This window comes from Vigna unguiculata, chromosome 10 (genome assembly GCF_037176805.1).
Source record: "Vigna unguiculata cultivar grain cowpea cultivar isolate G323 ecotype 2 chromosome 10, ASM3717680v1, whole genome shotgun sequence".
Taxonomy (NCBI): domain Eukaryota; kingdom Viridiplantae; phylum Streptophyta; class Magnoliopsida; order Fabales; family Fabaceae; genus Vigna; species Vigna unguiculata.
The window spans coordinates 52,374,151-52,392,457 of NC_140801.1; the positions used below are offsets into that span (position 1 = coordinate 52,374,151).

At 29.6% G+C, this 18,307-nt stretch overlaps 1 protein-coding gene and 1 non-coding gene across 3 annotated transcripts; one reads left to right on the forward strand and one right to left on the reverse strand.

The window, feature by feature from the left end:
• Positions 1-810: 810 nt before the first annotated feature.
• On the reverse strand, positions 811-7,929 carry LOC114167068 (casein kinase 1-like protein HD16). 2 transcript variants are annotated; one of them, XM_028051996.2, is made up of 16 exons: positions 7,163-7,926; positions 5,788-5,916; positions 5,631-5,704; positions 5,466-5,535; positions 4,298-4,356; positions 4,128-4,199; positions 3,833-3,927; positions 3,672-3,738; positions 3,442-3,571; positions 3,152-3,370; positions 2,881-3,014; positions 2,438-2,612; positions 1,712-1,802; positions 1,458-1,615; positions 1,166-1,354; positions 811-1,077 (listed from the first exon to the last, which is right to left on the reverse strand). In XM_028051996.2, exons 1-16 carry the CDS (start codon positions 7,574-7,576, stop codon positions 1,018-1,020), a joined length of 2,136 nt encoding a protein of 711 aa, XP_027907797.1. In that variant the 5' UTR covers positions 7,577-7,926; the 3' UTR covers positions 811-1,017. The 2 variants fall into 2 exon arrangements, 1 of the variants encoding a protein (XP_027907797.1); XR_003600097.2 differs by lacking the exon at positions 1,712-1,802 and having other exon boundaries at positions 7,163-7,929.
• A 4,997-nt stretch (positions 7,930-12,926) lies between these two features.
• TRNAK-CUU (transfer RNA lysine (anticodon CUU)) lies at positions 12,927-12,999 on the forward strand. Its single transcript has one exon. It is a non-coding gene; the product is annotated as a tRNA-Lys (tRNA).
• The last annotated feature ends 5,308 nt before the right edge of the window (positions 13,000-18,307 follow it).

The window sequence follows — 18,307 nt, forward strand, 5'->3', positions numbered from 1 at the left end:
ATATAATTTCTAAAGTTTTATATATTCTTTAAAAATACATTTTTAATAATTTGATTAAAAACATTTTAATAAAATTTTATTAAAATGTTGATATTTTAAAACCTAATATTTTAAATTTTATTATTACATTTTATTATAAAATTTGATTAAAATTATTAAAATTTTGATATTTTAAAACTTATATTTTAAATTTTATTGTTTCATTTTATTATAAAATTTATAATAATAAAATTTTATTTAAAATATTTTTAATTAAATTATTAAAATATAATTTTAAAAAATATATATAATTTTAAAAATTATTATAAAAGTCAAAAAAATAGAGAAAAATCAAATCGTTAATCAAATATATTAGTAAACTGACTAATCTTTATAATAAATAATTCAAAACAATATAATTTTATGAAAAAACTAGTCAAATTAATAATAAACTGACTCTACTATATAATTAATTTATAAACTGACCCATTTTTGTAATAAATGGATCAAAAATACTCATTTTTGTAAAAGAACCACATTCTACCTATCTTCAAAAATAACTGAACTGATACTTTAGTTGAGGATTGAAAACCTATCATCCTTAATAACTTTGATGAGATTAAAGTAGTAAATTCATCTATTGGATTATGTAATACAAACTTTTAAAAAATACCAAAATTAATATAATAATATTCATAAACTATAACTAATTTTTACTTATGTTAAACGGTAAAATAAAGATTATTGAAGAAATATAAAATCATTTAAAAAAGAAAAGCGTGCATCTGTGTAACTTTTTACGTTGTAGAAATGTGAGTGCACAGTAGACAGTGATCATAATAACTTAAACTAATCATTGACATAGAAACAATTTCCACACGAATGCCAACCTGGGTATTTTAGTTTGTTTCACTGAATGCGTTCATTCTGCTACATACAAATAATTAAAACTTTAGTCATCAAAATTTCTTGGGGGCATGGACCACTTCAAATAATCATGGGATTATTGCTTCTGAGCTGCAGCCACGTTTGCAGGGCTCAAGAAACTGTACGTCCATAGCATATAGAAGCAATGTAGAGATTCTTAGCCCACTTCTCCTGAAAAACCAAACATATATACGATGAGACCTTAATTAACTGGAAAAACTAAAACCATTCAGACCTTAACGAGTTCATTGTTTCAGACCTTAACATGTGTACTAGGAAAAGCAGAAGTTCTAAGTGTTTCCTGAGTTTCATCCAAAGGTTTCCTCCTTGGCACACTGAGGACAAAAGCAGCTTGGTCCCAAGTTGCAGCAGTAGAAGTGATTCTGTAACCGCTGTCCCACCGCTTGTGAATCCCCTCACTAGGATACAGAAAGTCTAGTTCAATCACCTGAAATTCGAAGAAACAACAATGGAAAAACAACTGTTATTTATGCTATGAAGTTAAGTTGCATTATGAACTACACACACTACTACTGACAGATAAAAATGACCTGGTCTGAATATCCTGCACCACGAGACATGACCACTCCCCATCTGGGCCCTGAGGTGGCCATTGAAGTCACGTAAAATCCCTCCCTCCACTTTTTGTTAATCCACTTGAAAGGAAATGAATCACTGACTTTGTATGATTGCTGCACAAACTGTGTACCTGGAATCCGAGATCGTAGTCAGCAGAAAAATAAAATTGAAAATTGCCAATCGACATGGCCGATATACACACACACTCTCTCTTTGAGGAACCAACCCTTGGACATTACTACTAGCGAGCTCCCATTTACAGCTCCAGCAATTGCGCTGATGTAGTAACCTAGTTCCCATTGCTCCACGATCCATTCCTTCAGGTAAACCAAAACCGAGTATCCCTAGTTAATAAGCATGCCTTGGTATTATATAGGGTTAATTTTTTTTTTATCCTTATGTTGCCCTTATCACCTAATTTATCACGTAACCGCGTTGATTTTTGTTATTTGATAAACAACATTGTCATCGCCTAATTTACGGCATTAATTTTTGTCACGTTAATTCTGCAGGGAGGGTGGGGGAGGGGAGGAGTGGCAAGGAGGGTGGAGGGAGGGGAAGAGCAGCAAGGATGATGGAGGGGAGAGAACGACACACATGGCATACACGTGGATACAAACGCGTCAACATGTAACAATGCCGTTTGCAACATAAAAAAATTTGAAACCCTTGGGTGATGAGAACTTCATCTAGTCATTTCTAAAGTATAGGTCCAATGAGATCAAAATTTCAAATAGTGACTAATTCCAAAATCACTTTATAGTTTATGGATTAAACATAATTAACCCTATTATATATTAACAAATCTACACACTACGGTCATCCAAGAAAAAGACATGAGCAATATTTTCAAACAAAATTACTCATCATTGAGTAAATTGTATGTTTGTTGAAAATCTAATCTGTAAACAATCCATAAATAACAATATAAAAGAAATAGATTGAAATTTACCTTATGGAGAAAGAAGGGTGAGAGTTCGTAAACTTGGCCAGCGAAACCTGTCCCTGCATCCATGATTAATGCCCATACGCTTTGACATGAAGCAACACTGCTAATATATAAGCCATCCTCATTTCCTTTCTCAATATGCTGGGATAACCTTACATCTGATACATTGTAGTGATATCTGCAACAACACACAACACAATCATTACAAAAGTACAACTCCCTTACATTAATAATTTCAAAAGGTAGATAATTCTTAGCATATTAATCCTGTGACTAAAATATGAAACCTGATAGAACACAAACAAATATACAAAAAAAGTTGTACAAACAGATTCCATAAGATGCTAAGGGGAAATGTGCAATTAACATCTCTATGCATCAGTTTAAAATGCCAGAAATAGAACATAGAAATGGCAAAACAAATTTCATGACATGCTAATGTGTACCTTTGTTTCATTGGTCTACGAGCATTGTAAACACTTATCCACTGTGATGCTGGCAAACCAATACGAGTCTTCTTTTTTGGCTGGTCATCGTCCTCTTCTTCCATCGCTAACCGTCCTCTCTTATGGCCAATGAGCTTCAGACAACAAAATTAGCAATATCACATATTTTAGCTACGATCTTTGAATGCATAAAGTAATAACGAGTATCTTCACTAAAATCTTGGAATGCATATAAAACAACACAAATGCGAAGGGATAGCAAAATTGATACCTTTTGTGCACCTTCTGTATTAATTGGTCTAATATCTGGGTTAGGACCAACAATCCCATCAAATAGAGAAATATATTTTGCATAATTTGGTTCTTCATCAAACTTTAAGTTCACAACATGTTCAAGAAAATGCTTAAAAGGTAGGGGACAAAAGCAGCAAATAATCTCTGGAGATGTTCCCATCTTCTTCTTGCAAACCAGAAAACCTTTGTTTTCTCCCTGAGAAAATAATGTTAAAGACCAACATTCTGAACATAAGAATAAAACTAACTTATTTTAATATGACCAACCTGGAATCCCTGCCAAGGAAGGCGACCTCGGAGAAGAAAAATCAATGTATATGCAAGAGATTCCAAGTCATCCCTCCTGCTTGCAGTTCTCCCTAAATGTGCATGAACACTAGCATAGCGGACAGTGCCTCTGCAAATATTTCCCACATAATTTATTAATACCAATACAGAAAACTGTATAAAGAGATGAATAAATACTTTCTGCATGATCCAAATTCAATTACAAATACCTAAAAACATCTGGTCTTTGATCATATTCAACATGTGAGCCTGTTGTACTATCCCTCCACTTAGTTGCTGTACGCCCAAAACATCAAAGGAAGTGTGTAATTAAGCACTGGCAAAATATGTAAATATAATAAAAAAATTTAAGTTGACAACTGTATCATACCTAATCCAAGATCTACAAGAAACAATTTTTTCTCATCAGACGTCCCGGGAGGACCAAGCAGAAAATTTTCAGGCTTCACATCCCCGTGCACATATCTGCCATGTAGCCATATAGTTTAAGGAACATAATTTCAAGCATTACAACACATTATACACTATAAATATAAATACATGCACGCACACACACACTACTGATGCAAAAAAAAAAAAAAACTAGCTTTAAGGATACAAATATCAAAAAATTATCAAGTAATTTGTAAATGGAAATTATTCAATGTGGGTGGTACGAAAATTACCCTCGAGAGTGCATTTTTTCCAATATAGATATTGCTTCAATGGCAATACAAGCAACCATTTCAGTGGACATGCTGGAATTCAAAAAAACGCATTAGCACACCAACTGAAGTTAAAATCAACTACAAAGAATACAATTTTATTCATATATGGCCTAATTCCAAAAACTTACGCATGAGAGTTACTATTATTCCAAACATCCCACAGACTAGGTCCCAATATATCCATAACCTGCACAAATTAATTTATCAAGTCAAACAAACAGATTTTAACCCAAACAATCTCAAATACGAGAAATATAGAATCATCCTTCAATATAATAGTTGTAATAATGTTATAGAAACTGGATCCGAAACTCTTACAAAAGGAATTCTCAAATGAAAAAAAAAAAAATTGAGGGTTCTGTATATTTCTTTCAATTGCACCAAAGATTCATAATACATCCACCGGCACTTTGAGGGTCCAGCAACCCCCAACACAAAACACATATTTATCCATAACCTCCCTCCAACCCATAACTATAACTACTACCAGAATTTTCAGCTAATTAAATCAATTAGTTGTATTTCTATTATTTCTTCTTTCATAAACCTTTGTAATAGGTGCTCGTATTCTAACAATACCCTGTCCATCAAGATTCACCTTGTCCTCAAGGTGGAATAGTGGAAAATGTTCAGTAATAACCTAAACATCCTCCTAGCTGCTTCCAAAATCTGGTAGTTGCTTCCATTTGACAAGAATTTCTTGCTGCTCGCCTTTATTTATTCTACAATCCAACATGGCTTCTGGACTCAAATTCAATTCAAGATCATCTGTTAAACCTTCCAGCAGGGGTTGAGACTTTTCTGTAGTATGTATAACCTTCTTCAAAAGAGCCACATGAAAAAGGGATGAATTACTTCCCTTGCTGGTAAAGGATTGAGACAAAGTATTTGTCATTACCGCTGATCTGGTTGGAGCTGAATCTGCTCTGGTACCAGTTTATAGAAACTGGATCAGAAACTCTTACAAAAGGAATTCTCAAATGAAAAAAAAAAAAAAAAGAATGAGTGTTCTGTATATTTCTTTCGGTTGCACCAAATGATCACAACACATCCACTGGCATTTCGAGGGTCCAACAACCTCCCACACAAAACAATTTTTGTGCTCCTCCCCCAGACCCGAAAACACATTTATCCATAACCTCCCTCCGACCCACAACTATAACTACTAACAGAATTTTCAGCTAATTAAATCAATTAGTTGTATTTCTATTATTTCTTCTTTCATAAGCCTTCATAATAGGAGGTCGTATTCTAACATATTGAACAAATAGTCAAGAATAAGATTCAACATCATACCATGACATAGTAGTCTCCCTGCCTGCCCTTGTAGTGTACTTGTGGGACACCATGACTGCCACCAAGAGTGCTGTACAAATAATAGGGAAAGATGAACATGACGAATGGCATAGCCTAGAAAAAGAAAAAATGGAGACTAATAAAAGGAGACAGCATAGCACTCACTTGTACACTTGCCACTCGTAGGGTGGTCCATAGGTACAACCTTTACTAGTTCTATGCTCAAGTTTTAATGCAACCTGATCAAACAGTTAACAATGTGAATATCTTAAATTTCACCACAAGTAAAACTTCACATTCAATACGGAAAAGATACATATACCTCTAAAGCCCCAGGTCCAGTTCTCTCATTCAAATTTCCACCACAGCGTCGTCCAACATATACCTGACCAAATCCACCCTTGCCAAGTTTTCTTTCTACTTTATAATAAGGGGAATTACCTACTTGGATCTGTCCACGGAAGAGAACAAAACTAGGATATCAGTATAAGCAGAACATGTTATCATGCATATTAATGCTTCCTGATTTACAAGATTCAATGAAGAAAACTAAACGTTTATTGATATCCATGACAGCACGACAAAAGAGAAATGATAGAAAACTATTATGGGGGAAAACAACTCATAGAACTCTCTGTAGAGACTGTTGAACAACTGTGCTTGCATAAGTATGTTCTTTCTTAATTTATTGAAGAGTGACTTTGCAAACTGCCAGTGTTACACAGACAACTAAAGATGTTATTTGGTTTGCATCCACGATCTCACTCCAACCTTTACTTTCTAACATAGAATATGTGAAATTGGAAAAAGAACATAATATATTATTACAAGTGCAAAAATCATATCTGGAAATCTAGACAAATTTTATGTAGTGCCAGCTAAACTTCAGAAAGTAAATTCATAAGTATTAGGATGACCATCTAAACAAATATGTAGCATAGACAAACACATACCAACAGAAGAAATATTGACTATTCACGTTATAGATGAAAGAGGATCTTTTTCATTCGTATGGGTAAATTGTATTGGCAATGGATTCTTTCATAGAAAGGATTGGAAATGAGAACATGTAAAAACAAAAAATATACAGGCAACTGTGCCACTACTAGGATTTTTTTCTGCATGAGTGTCTAAATGTTACAAGCATTCTACAGATGCAATAATATACAGCTTATGCGTATTTGAAGAAAACTGATATGATTATGAGTGTATAAGACGTGTGTCAAAACAGATACTAGGAATGAAATGAAAACCAAAACAGAGTGCTCACACCAACACACGTAAAACCTGTTTTTTCAGAAACATAAATCACAAACTAGATGGGTAGGTAAGGGAAAATAGAAGACTGCTACACTGCACAGAAACAAACATGTCAATCATGATTCTCACTTTTACCTCACAAAATGTCCAGTTATTTTTCATGAGCCAACTTATAAAGTTGTGATCATATGCTATTTAAAAAGGTGTAAGCACCTACACAAGGGAGGCACAATCACATTAAAAACTTAAGTAAAACCTGCCACTAAAAAACTTGGAAACAACTGTTGATCTCTGATGAAAAAATGTCAATGGGCGTTTTCGAAGAAAGTTCTCATAATGTATTATAACAAAACTCTCGACCTATATACTCTTTTCATGATACAGAAAAATACATACAAAAGAATAAAAATAAAAACGTGAAAGAATAACTATCTAACCTTCTGAGGAATTTCAGGAGTATTGGCATCATCTTCACCACCTGCATTGGCCTTGTCATTGCTCCGACCTCCGCTGTCATGTCCAACCATCTCTTTCTCGCCTACCTCTTCCTTCCCCGCTCCAGCTCCAGCGGCACCAACACCTTTCCCCAATCCCCGATTCTCTTCTTCCTTCGCAGCAACAACTACGTGTTCATTTACCACCACCACCTGCTCTGGTGGTGGGTGCTGTTGTGGTTGTTTGGGCTTATTTTCGTTATTGTGGTTAACCTTCGGCACTGCTGCCGCCGCTGCCGCCGCACGTCGCCTCCGGGTCCTCGTCGCAATCGCCTCTCCTTCAACCACTGGATTCTGCAGCCGCTGTTGTTTCGCTGCTCCCCGACCCCTGTTCGCTCCGTTACGCAACACCGGCATCGTTCATCCTTCAAATCTCATCCTCCTCGCGCAAATTCTGACCGAGGAAAGAAAAAACGAAATTCTGGAAATTTTCACGTTTCTCAAACGCCGTTTGCCTCCGATCAAAGTCAGACCCAAAATATACCAAATACCTTCAAAATTTCCAAAACCGTGTCGATTCAAAACTAAAACTGAAGAGAGCAAAATGTGACCAAAACGAGAAGCGTTTCAAACGATCCACACTATTATAATACTCGAATATGAGAGAAGGGCGAATTAGGGTTCCGAAACGATCAAGCAGAGAACAAACCAGCCATGGACAAGGATGAGAGAGAAAAAATAGAGGCGAAGAAAGCTTTTGAGTACTTGCTGAGACAGAGTATTTTTTTATTTATTTATATTGTGATAAGAAATAATTTGTTTTATAAAACTAAGAAATTATTATCTTCATAATTAAATTCTCTATATGAAGAAAAAAAATTTGTTTGGTTTTTTTGAACCGTCGATGAAGCAGAATTGAACGGTTAGGTTTGATTAGAGTTTTTTTAGAATAATTAAGGTTTTAATGGAAATAAAATATAATTAATAATTTGACAGGATAGAAAATTACTGCAAAGTGCTCAGAGTATACGAGGCACCTGTGAATCGAATTTTTGCTTCAGAGGTTTTGCTATTGGGGAGGATCACTGCAGTGCACGATCGTCCACCGTTAGTGTGGTGTGGATGCTAACATCTCTACGGTTTCGTGGGTCCCAAGTCAACTTCATCAGAATCAATAGATTTAAAGGTTGACCAAGTTATTGGAGTTTTCCTTCCTCTTTAATAGTTTACAAATGTTTTGGTGTTATGGTCATAATTCTTCTATCATTTTTAAAATAATTTGTTTTGTTTTAATATATATATATATATATAACTCTACAAATATACTGATATAATTTTCAACCGGAAACAATATTGTTTTGAATGTCTCTGTAATTTTAACATATAAGATTATTCAAATTTTAATGGATTGATTATCAATTAAAGTATTCTGTTCCAATACATCCAATAAGTTCCACATTGCTTAGGAGTCGAGGTCAAGCGAAGTTTAAATACTCTTATCTCCCTCCACCCTCTGAGGTGCCTTTTAAGGACAAAACCGTGACGGAGCTAAAATGTTCTAAAGCGGACAATACCTCGGGAATGCGATGGTTGTTCCTAAACGACATATTTTTGTGTAAGGTCTTTAACATATTGTGGCCAACTTCACCTTCAATAGTATAAGTTAAGGAGAAAATGAACCACTTCAACAATACATAATCCATTATTTAAAAGTGTTGCTTGACATTTTTCCTTACATTTGACGATGTCTAACATATGTCTTTAACCAAGTTGACTTTTGAATCATTTATTTGCTAGTCCACCAAGAAACACAAAATGATTTACATACTTGAACAACTCAATGTAAAATCATTAAACATATATGGATAGGACAAATTTTATTGAAGGATGTTACAAATTCATTTTACCTCATGTTGTTTCGCATTTGACCACTTACACTTCCCCTTCCTTAAGTAAATACGAGTAAAGGACATAGATATCATCACAGGAGTAATCACACAACCAATAAATATTATAAGGTACATAATAGACAAATTTGTATATATTGATGCACTAGCCCATTTTGTTCAACATAAACAATGTATAAGAGGTTTAAGACATCAAAGAGGACAAGGAGTACGTAATCAGAACATTATACAAACTTAAAACAAAACAAACACTGAAAAACATGGTATTAAAAAATGATAAACAATTTTAGTATAAAGTAGATATAAAATGATACAAGGAAATACAATAATTACTCTTCCTAATATTTTATTTATAATAACATGAATAATAGTAATGATAATAAACATATCCATCACTGTTAAAAAAACTCATATTTTATACCAATTTTGTTTTGAAAATTTATTGTAGGAAATATTTATAATTTTTGTTATGAAAAAAAAATGCAGGAAATTGCTAACAATTTTTTTATGAAATATTTTGTACAAAACACTTTTCGAGACAAAATTTGTAGGTACATGAGGAACAAATGTGGAAAAATACCCATGAAGAAATTACCTACCAAATAAAATTCTTATAAAAAATAGCAGGAAAAAGTATTTTCTTGCAGTTTTTTTAACAAATTTGCAAAAAAATTCTCATGTAATACGAGAATTTTTAGTAGTGCATGCTAATATTTTGTAACGGATCATTCTAATTTTATATTTTTTTTATCAAAACAAACAATATAAAGTCTTTTATAATGAAAAACAATAAGGCATTATAATTTTCTTAAGTTTTTTAAAGTCTTGAAAAATAATATTTTCAATTAATTAATACTATAGTTATTGTTATTTACGATATTTTCTTAGAGTATATAAAAGTGTATTTGATAAGAAGTTGATTTTAAGTCTAATTCAATATTACAAAATCAGTTTATGAAATATGTTTCTAGAAACTTATATATTTTAAATTAATTTTATTTTAGTTAATATGACACTTCCACAAAATTTAATATAATTACTTAAACTCAGACAACATCAAAAGAGCATGTAACATTAATTAATTAAAATGTAAAAAAAGATTACTAACACACTATTGCTTTCGATAAATAATAATATTAATAGTAATTATTATTATTATTATTATTATTATTATTATTATTATTATTATTATGCTTTTGAAAATTTTATAAAATATTATATGAAGTGCTGAGCATATAATAGTTATAAATAACCAGTGAAAACCCTTGCCCCATACGCGGATGAGTGTTCACATTTTTGTGATGAAAAAAATAATAAATTATAATTGTAAAAATAAATATAAATACTTTTTACAATTTAATTATAGATTATTTTTATTTACTTTGTAAATGATTTTTATTTATTTAATTTATAAAAATAGTTAATTTGAAAAAAAGTAAAATTTAAATTAAACAATAACTTGGGGTTATGTTTGTATGCACAGATTTACTATTATCAGGAATTGGCAACGATGGATATACGAGTGAATTTGACGTTTGTATCTAATAATTTGCAAGCGAAGAAGAGTGATGATTTGCGAAAGAAGCTTGTGATATCATCTTGCCACTTTGGAGGAGATTTGTGGGTGACAAAGGGTATTTTACAATATTGTCCCTATGTGAAGGTTATTTGTGGGTGATAAAGAAGATAAAACAGAGGGCAAACATATGTATCCGATTCCAATTTCTTTCTTTTTCTCCACTTACCCAGATCCATTTTTTATGTATCCTATTCCAAGTGCTTATTCTTTACCCAGATCCGTGTTTTATGTATCTGATTCCAACACTTAAATATTTTATTTTTCACTTCAAATACATTATAATATTTATTTTTCTCAATTAATAAGTATTTTTAATATTTTAATTTGGGAACAAAAAATTCAAAATTAAGGGTATTTGGGTATTCTACAAGTTCTATTTATTAAAACAATATTTTTAATTTATCACATCACTCAAATCATTCACTAACTTTCACACAATTCATCTTCAAATCCACTCACTTTACCCTCTAAATCCACTAAAAAAAACACACATATTCATTCACTTAAATCTACACAAATCCATCTTCACACTCTTTTCCAAATCCATCTATCAAAGTGAACAAAGCCTAAGGGTGTGTTCCTTTGTGTAGATGGATATTGGGGAGAGTGTGAAGATGAATTTGTGTAGATTTAAGTGAATGAATATGTGTGTTTTTTTGAGTGGATTTAGAGGGTAAAGTGAGTGGATTTAGAGATAATTTGTATGAAAGTTAGTGAAAGATTTGATTGATGTGATAGATAAAATTATATGTTAAAATAGATATTAAGTTACCATAATACCCTTGTGTAAAAAAAAGAATGATTTTGTAATTTGATGTTATAAAAATAATTATAATTAATTAATACAAATTAAAAAAAATAAAAATTATATAAAATTTTAAAATAAAAAAAATTAAATTTTTATGAGTGTATATATATATATATATAATTAAATTTTTTAAAAAATTATATAATTAAATTTTAAACTAAAGTTAAATAATGTTAAAAAAATTAAAAAAAAAGTCAAAAAAGTCAAGAAAAAGGTAAAAAAAAGAAGAAAACCAACGACACTGGTGTCGTAACCGGTGTCGCCCCTTTGAAAAACAAGGCACCGGTTACGTAACCGGTGCCATCACTCTCTCACTCACCTTAACACCGGTGCCATCCAACCCCAACACCACAACACCTCACCACCACTGCAAGACACCGTGCCTCGCTCACCACCCTCACCTGCCAGTGCCATCCACTCACCACCCCAACACCTGCCATGCCCCCTGCAACACCACTCACAACACCGGTGCCTTCCCATCCTCCACTGCATGTGAAATGAAAAGCGAGGGCAAATACGGTAATGTGCTCGTAATATTCCCTAATTTGCTCCTTCTATGGTGGATGAAAACAAGTGTGTATCCCTCAAATCCGCACTCGCTTATCCGTCCAAATGAATGCAATCGAACACAACTGAATTCATCGATCCGCGCTCGCTAATTTCTTTGAACAGTATAATCCATGCAAGAGAAGAGGCCCTAAAGGATAAAAACGAAAAAAAAAAGTGGACACCAAAAAAGAAACTGAACTTAAAATTATATAAAATTATATAAAATTTAACAACAGACAACTTCCCTTACAAGTTTTCAATTTCCGGATAACAATGATAAATAATTCAAACCTTAAAAGCTGCATAATTAAATTTTAAAAATAAATGAAAATCATTCTTTCAAAATAATTAGCAGCTACATATGTTTATTAAATATTACACTATTTTTTACAAAAATACAAACATGGCTTATAGTAAATATACTAAAACTGTTTACAACAATAAAAAATAAGTCATGTTAACACAATAATGGCGATAATTAAAATAAATATTCAAAATGATTATATTATATTATCATATCTAGATTATCCGGTGTTATTATCACTTAAATAAAAATAAAGTTTAAAATACTTAGTGTTTTAAATGCTTCTCAATTAAAGATATAACTAATTGTGTTTTTCATTTTAGTGTAATTATATTCAATATATTATTTTTAAACTAAAAAATAGCTGTATAAATTGGAAGAATATATAAATAAAAGTATGAAAAAAATATACTCCACGTATCGTTCGAATTTAAACTCTGGGAAGTACTTACAATAGCTTTGTCGTATACATAAATAAATAAAAGGAAACTTATAAATTTAATAAATTATTTCAATGTATACAAATATAAAAGTAAGGTAAGATGTGAAATGAAATGCAATAATGATTACAAATATCAAAGTGAAATTATATATAAAATATTATTTATCATTATCAATAAGCCCGTCTAGCTCAGTTGGTAGAGCGCAAGGCTCTTAACCTTGTGGTCGTGGGTTCGAACCCCACGGTGGGCGATTATTTTTTTCTTTTACATTTTACTGTATTTATGGATTGGGCTTTTCCATCTATTCACTTTTTTTTTTTCCTTTTTCATTTTATTAACACTTCATTTATGGGTTGGGCTTTTCCATCTTATTCACTTCTGGATCCATTTCTGGATCATTGTTAGTCCAATAGCTTTAAATTACAAAAGGTCTCTGCTCTTTCTTTTGGTTAAATAATCTGAAGCATGCCAATAATTTAGCCTAAATTTAATTTAAATTTTTTATTAGTATTAGAGAAATTAAATTTATAAAGTAAACTCACAATATATTATCAGACAATTTATTTGAAAAGAAATCCTTAGCTTCTCCCCACACAGTAACTATAACATGAAAATAAATTATGAGAAATTAAGTGGATTAAAAACAATCTATAACTTCAATTTAAGTTAAATACTTCAGCTATTGATAATACGATATTTTTTATGGGAATTTAATTTTATTATATAATTTTAGGGTTTATACCAATCTAGTCTTAATTCGGTAAGATTGTTATAGTTTTGTCTATTATAAACGTTAAGTACGTGACAATTATCCAAATATGCAAAGAAATTATATGGATTTAAAGATTAGTTAATGAATGAACTTAAATGCAAAATATTAACAGTGATAGTATCATATTGTAAGGAATCTTATTTTTCATTTAAGAACAAAACGTATAAATGTACGTTTTGACTTTGTTCAAGAAGTAAAAGAAAAAAAAGGAAGTATGAATATGCAAAATATTCATATCAACGACAACTGAATAGTTATTATGACAAAGTCCCTTAACTTTGATAAGTTTATATAAGTTTGATTATATCATGACCAAAAAAACTAAACAAAATTAAGAGTGACAATAATAAAACATTATTTGTAAATTAAATTATAAGATATTGAAGTGAGAGAATATAAACAAAAGTCTCGTAGCAGAAAAAAAAATCACAAATGCTTAACCTTTTTTTTTAATCGTAAAATGAGCATACAATACTGTTTCAGAAACAACATAGATTTTTGACTTAAATTAGAAATTAGAAATTGATTTTTGACTTAATTTTTTTTTTTCAACTTCTATTAGGTTGTATGCAAGTGTAGAGTGTTCACATGCTTACAAATTTAAAATTATCAAGATTTGATGGTTAAAAACTTTAAGTGGTCATAATTTTTGCTATTAATCTTAGATGAAGACGTTCCAAAAATGAAATTTGTTGGAAATGGGGTGACGATGACAAAGGGGACTGGGGTTGTGGAATTTTAAAAAATTAATCATTTAAGGTATGTTTTCTATTTTTTTAGTATTTTCACCCATTTTCTATATTTTACACTTTTATTTTAGATACCCGCACTATTTTTAAAATTCTGAAAAATGTTTATAGTGCATTCTTGTATTGTATATTGATTTTTCATGGTTTTAGTGGAGGATAATATTGACAGAAAAAAAAAATCAACAAATTGACGTCTATTGTCATTGCAACATAGGTTAACTAACATCTAATATAGATGCAACAATTAATCGACGTCTGTTCAGAGATCACAAACATCAATTTAACATCTTTCGTTATGATGTCGAAATTTCGACAAATGTTAAAAGTCTTAAACAACATACGTAAAAAGTATTTTTTGTGTTAATGTGTCTACCATACACACACTCACAAAGACTCTCTCCGTATACCATATTATAAGATAATCATGGACAAACTAGTTATAATAAAAAAATAATTCTTATACATCAAAAGAATATATAATAAGGTTTTCCATTGTTTATAAAAATATATATAATTTTTTTTAATTTAATATTTTTTCTTATAATTTAAAATTCAGGTATAGTATATCTTCATTTTCATTTTTACAAGAATGCTTGAATCAACTAAAACCAACTAAATCTAAGAGTATAATCAAGAAAAGAATAATTAATACTATCTTAAAATTTGAAAAATGTTGTATAAAATTAAAAAAAAAAATGAGACTTGAAAATTAAGGAAATTTTGTTATGATGTGAATAATTGTGGCACATTGTACATATGATTGTGATGATGTGATGATGTTCAATTACTTACATGGATGGGTTTGAATATTATAATTGGGCATGTTAAAGGTTGAAGAAGACGCGCAGACATTTTTGTGTTTGTGTTTGAAAAGGAGAAAACTTAGCATCAAAGAAAATGAATTTTTCTTTCTTTATTCTGCCCACATTTTTTTCAAACCCACCTTCTCCACTACTACCACCTTCAAACATATTTCTCAACCACTTTCTACTGTCTTTATTATATATATATAATTATCATAAAATCGTAAGTTTCCAAAGGAATATATATTAATTACAAACAAAAAAAAAACTTAATTATAGATAAATTATTTAGTATATTCTATTAATTATAAGGGTGTTATAATCCATTAAAACATAACGAATTTCATCCTATATTATAATATGATATATATCCATCTATTTTTCATATCATTCTATTATTCATATTATAAAGAATCATAATATTAAGTCTATGTATCTCTTACTCAATTTGAATATTATATATATATATATATATATATATATATATATATATATAAGTTTATATTTTTATGCCAAACATTTTTTTTCTTTATACTTTATCATTTCTCACTATTATTACATCATGTTGGAAAGGAGTACAACAGGTGAAGTAGTTGATGTGAGGATGAAGAACATAAAGAAATTCGCATACTTCATGTTTATAAAGGATTTTTGGAGGAGTGATCATAAAAAACATAACAATAATAAAATATGAGTACGTAAGTTTTATTTGTTATATGATTTTTAACTTTCTCATTTATATATAGGTTAAATATATTTTTGCTCCCTTAACTTTTCGTAAATTTTGAAATTAGTTCATTTCGAAACTTTGGACCAATTTAGTCATTCATCTTTTGAAATACGTGAATTTAGTCATTTTAATCAGATTTTGTTTAGTTTATTTAATATTTCAAACGTGTTTCATAATAATATTTGACTTAACATTAAAGTAAAGATGTGTTAAACAATATAAACAACTCAAATATAATTCTGAAATGCGTACGAAACATCAAATAAACTTAACAAAATTTGATTAAAAGGACTAAATCAATATATTTTAAAAGATGAAAGACTAAATTGGTCAAAAGTTTCAAAATAAACTAATTCTAAAATTCACTGAAAGTTAACGGACAAAAAACATATTTAACCCTTTATACATAAAAAATATATAACAATAATAAAACATAAACCAAATTTACATAAAGGATCAAACCAACTTTTAATCTAAAATATTAAAACAATAAGTATATATTTTTTTTATTTTTTTTACATTATGCTCAATTTTTTTATCTCCATTAAATATGTAATTCAGTGTCTCAATCTTTTCATGCGTTTTTCCACTCCCATTTTTTGAAGAAGCAAAAGTTGAAGAGGAGTGAGCTTTTAAGAAAGGTGATGAAATGAAAAAAGCATGGCTGCGTTAAGCTTTTAAGGAGAAATGGGATGTTTCGTTTTCCGTCATGTGGTCAATTTTAATGTCATCTCATGCTTTTTCCCCACTTCTCTAATAAAAGGGAACCTCACCATTCAAATAACAAGTCAAACATATGCAAATTACTATTTTATATTCTCATATTTTCATTAACATTTTAGAAAAAAAACATTCTCATATTATAAAATAAAATTATAAAATAAAGCTTAATAAATTATTTAATTCTTTAATTTGTTGGTTAAGTTTATTTTGATCATTTTATTATTATTTTATTTAATTTAGTTTTTTAATTCTTTAAAAATATTCAAAATCATTTATAATCGGTTGACATTAATATTCTGTCTGTACATGCCATGTATTATTTTATGAAAATTTCAATTTTTTTTAATTTTCTTTTAAATTCTTTTTAAATTTTTTAAAAAATTAATCTGACAAGTATTAATTCATGAAATTTCATTTTTTTTTTACATTTTTGTAAATACATTTTTTTAGAGGAAACTACCTAATCATATACTAATTAATAACACAAATTAAGTCTTTTTATATACACATGTAGAAAATTTACTTTTTTTTTTTATTTTTATCATTTTTCTGAAAAAATTAATCAAACTGATAATACTTACAAGATCAAAATGTAAACATAGCAGATCAGTCTTTAACTAAATAAACTAAAAAAAATTAGCATAATAGAAAAAAAAATGTAAACTTCGTGTATCTTCTTTGATTCTTACTTTTAAGTCTATCTTTATAGGATATATTAATTAGGTTCTTAGTAATACTAGTTACGATTTTCGCATTTTGTGTGTGTAATATTAACGTATTTTATAATATTAAGTAATACAAAAAAAAAATTATAAACTAACTACATATGTTAATTTTTGAGCTAATCAGCATATAAAATTATTTAATATAAATACATGTATTTTTTAAAGCTGAAGTGCACAGTTTATAAAGTTCAAAACTAAGAAAGTCATGGAAATGCAAATGATTTGGTAGCATAATTGAAACATGAATTGATTTATTGTGTAGCAAAAGTCAAAGGAAAAATCGTTCTGAAAGCGATACATGTTTCCTAATCCCAGCTTTACGTGCTTCAAAAATAGCGAAATTTATTTTATATATTATTGGCGTTTTCCATTTTCACTTGCTTTTTTTTATACGAGGAAAACTTTTTTTTTTCTTTTATATTCTCATGCATTTAATTCAAATAAATAAAAAAATAATCGGTAATGTATGAATGATATTTGTGTATTTGGCAGTTCTACCAAAGCTTCTCCAATACATTGTTTAATGCCAACTTTTATCTCAACAAGTTTCTCCACAACAACTATTTTAAAAGAAGTAAAAATTAAAATAAATTTATTTATGAACTAAAACTAAAAATTGAATTTTGATGAATTAACCATATACATATAGTATACACGAGCACAACCCAACAATTTCACATCTAGTTGGCAAATATATAATTTTCCCTTCATTATATTATATTACACATGTTATTTAAAAGGATCTTTTTATATAAAATGGTTCGAATCGGATTGAAAAAAAAAAGTTCTATCAAATGGGGGTTAAAATGAATATGACTTACTTAAGCTATGCATTAAACGGGTTGAAACACGTGAATGTATATTGACCGTAATCTATGAACAAAAATTCTATATTAATAATTATCTTTTTTTAAAAAAATTATCATAATTATTTGCTATGTTTAATTATATAAGTGGACAATTTGATTTTTTAAATATTAACATGTTATTAAATAATGTTTAATTGTTTGAATCTTTAATTTATTTGTTTGTCAAGCTATACAGGCTGAAACTAGT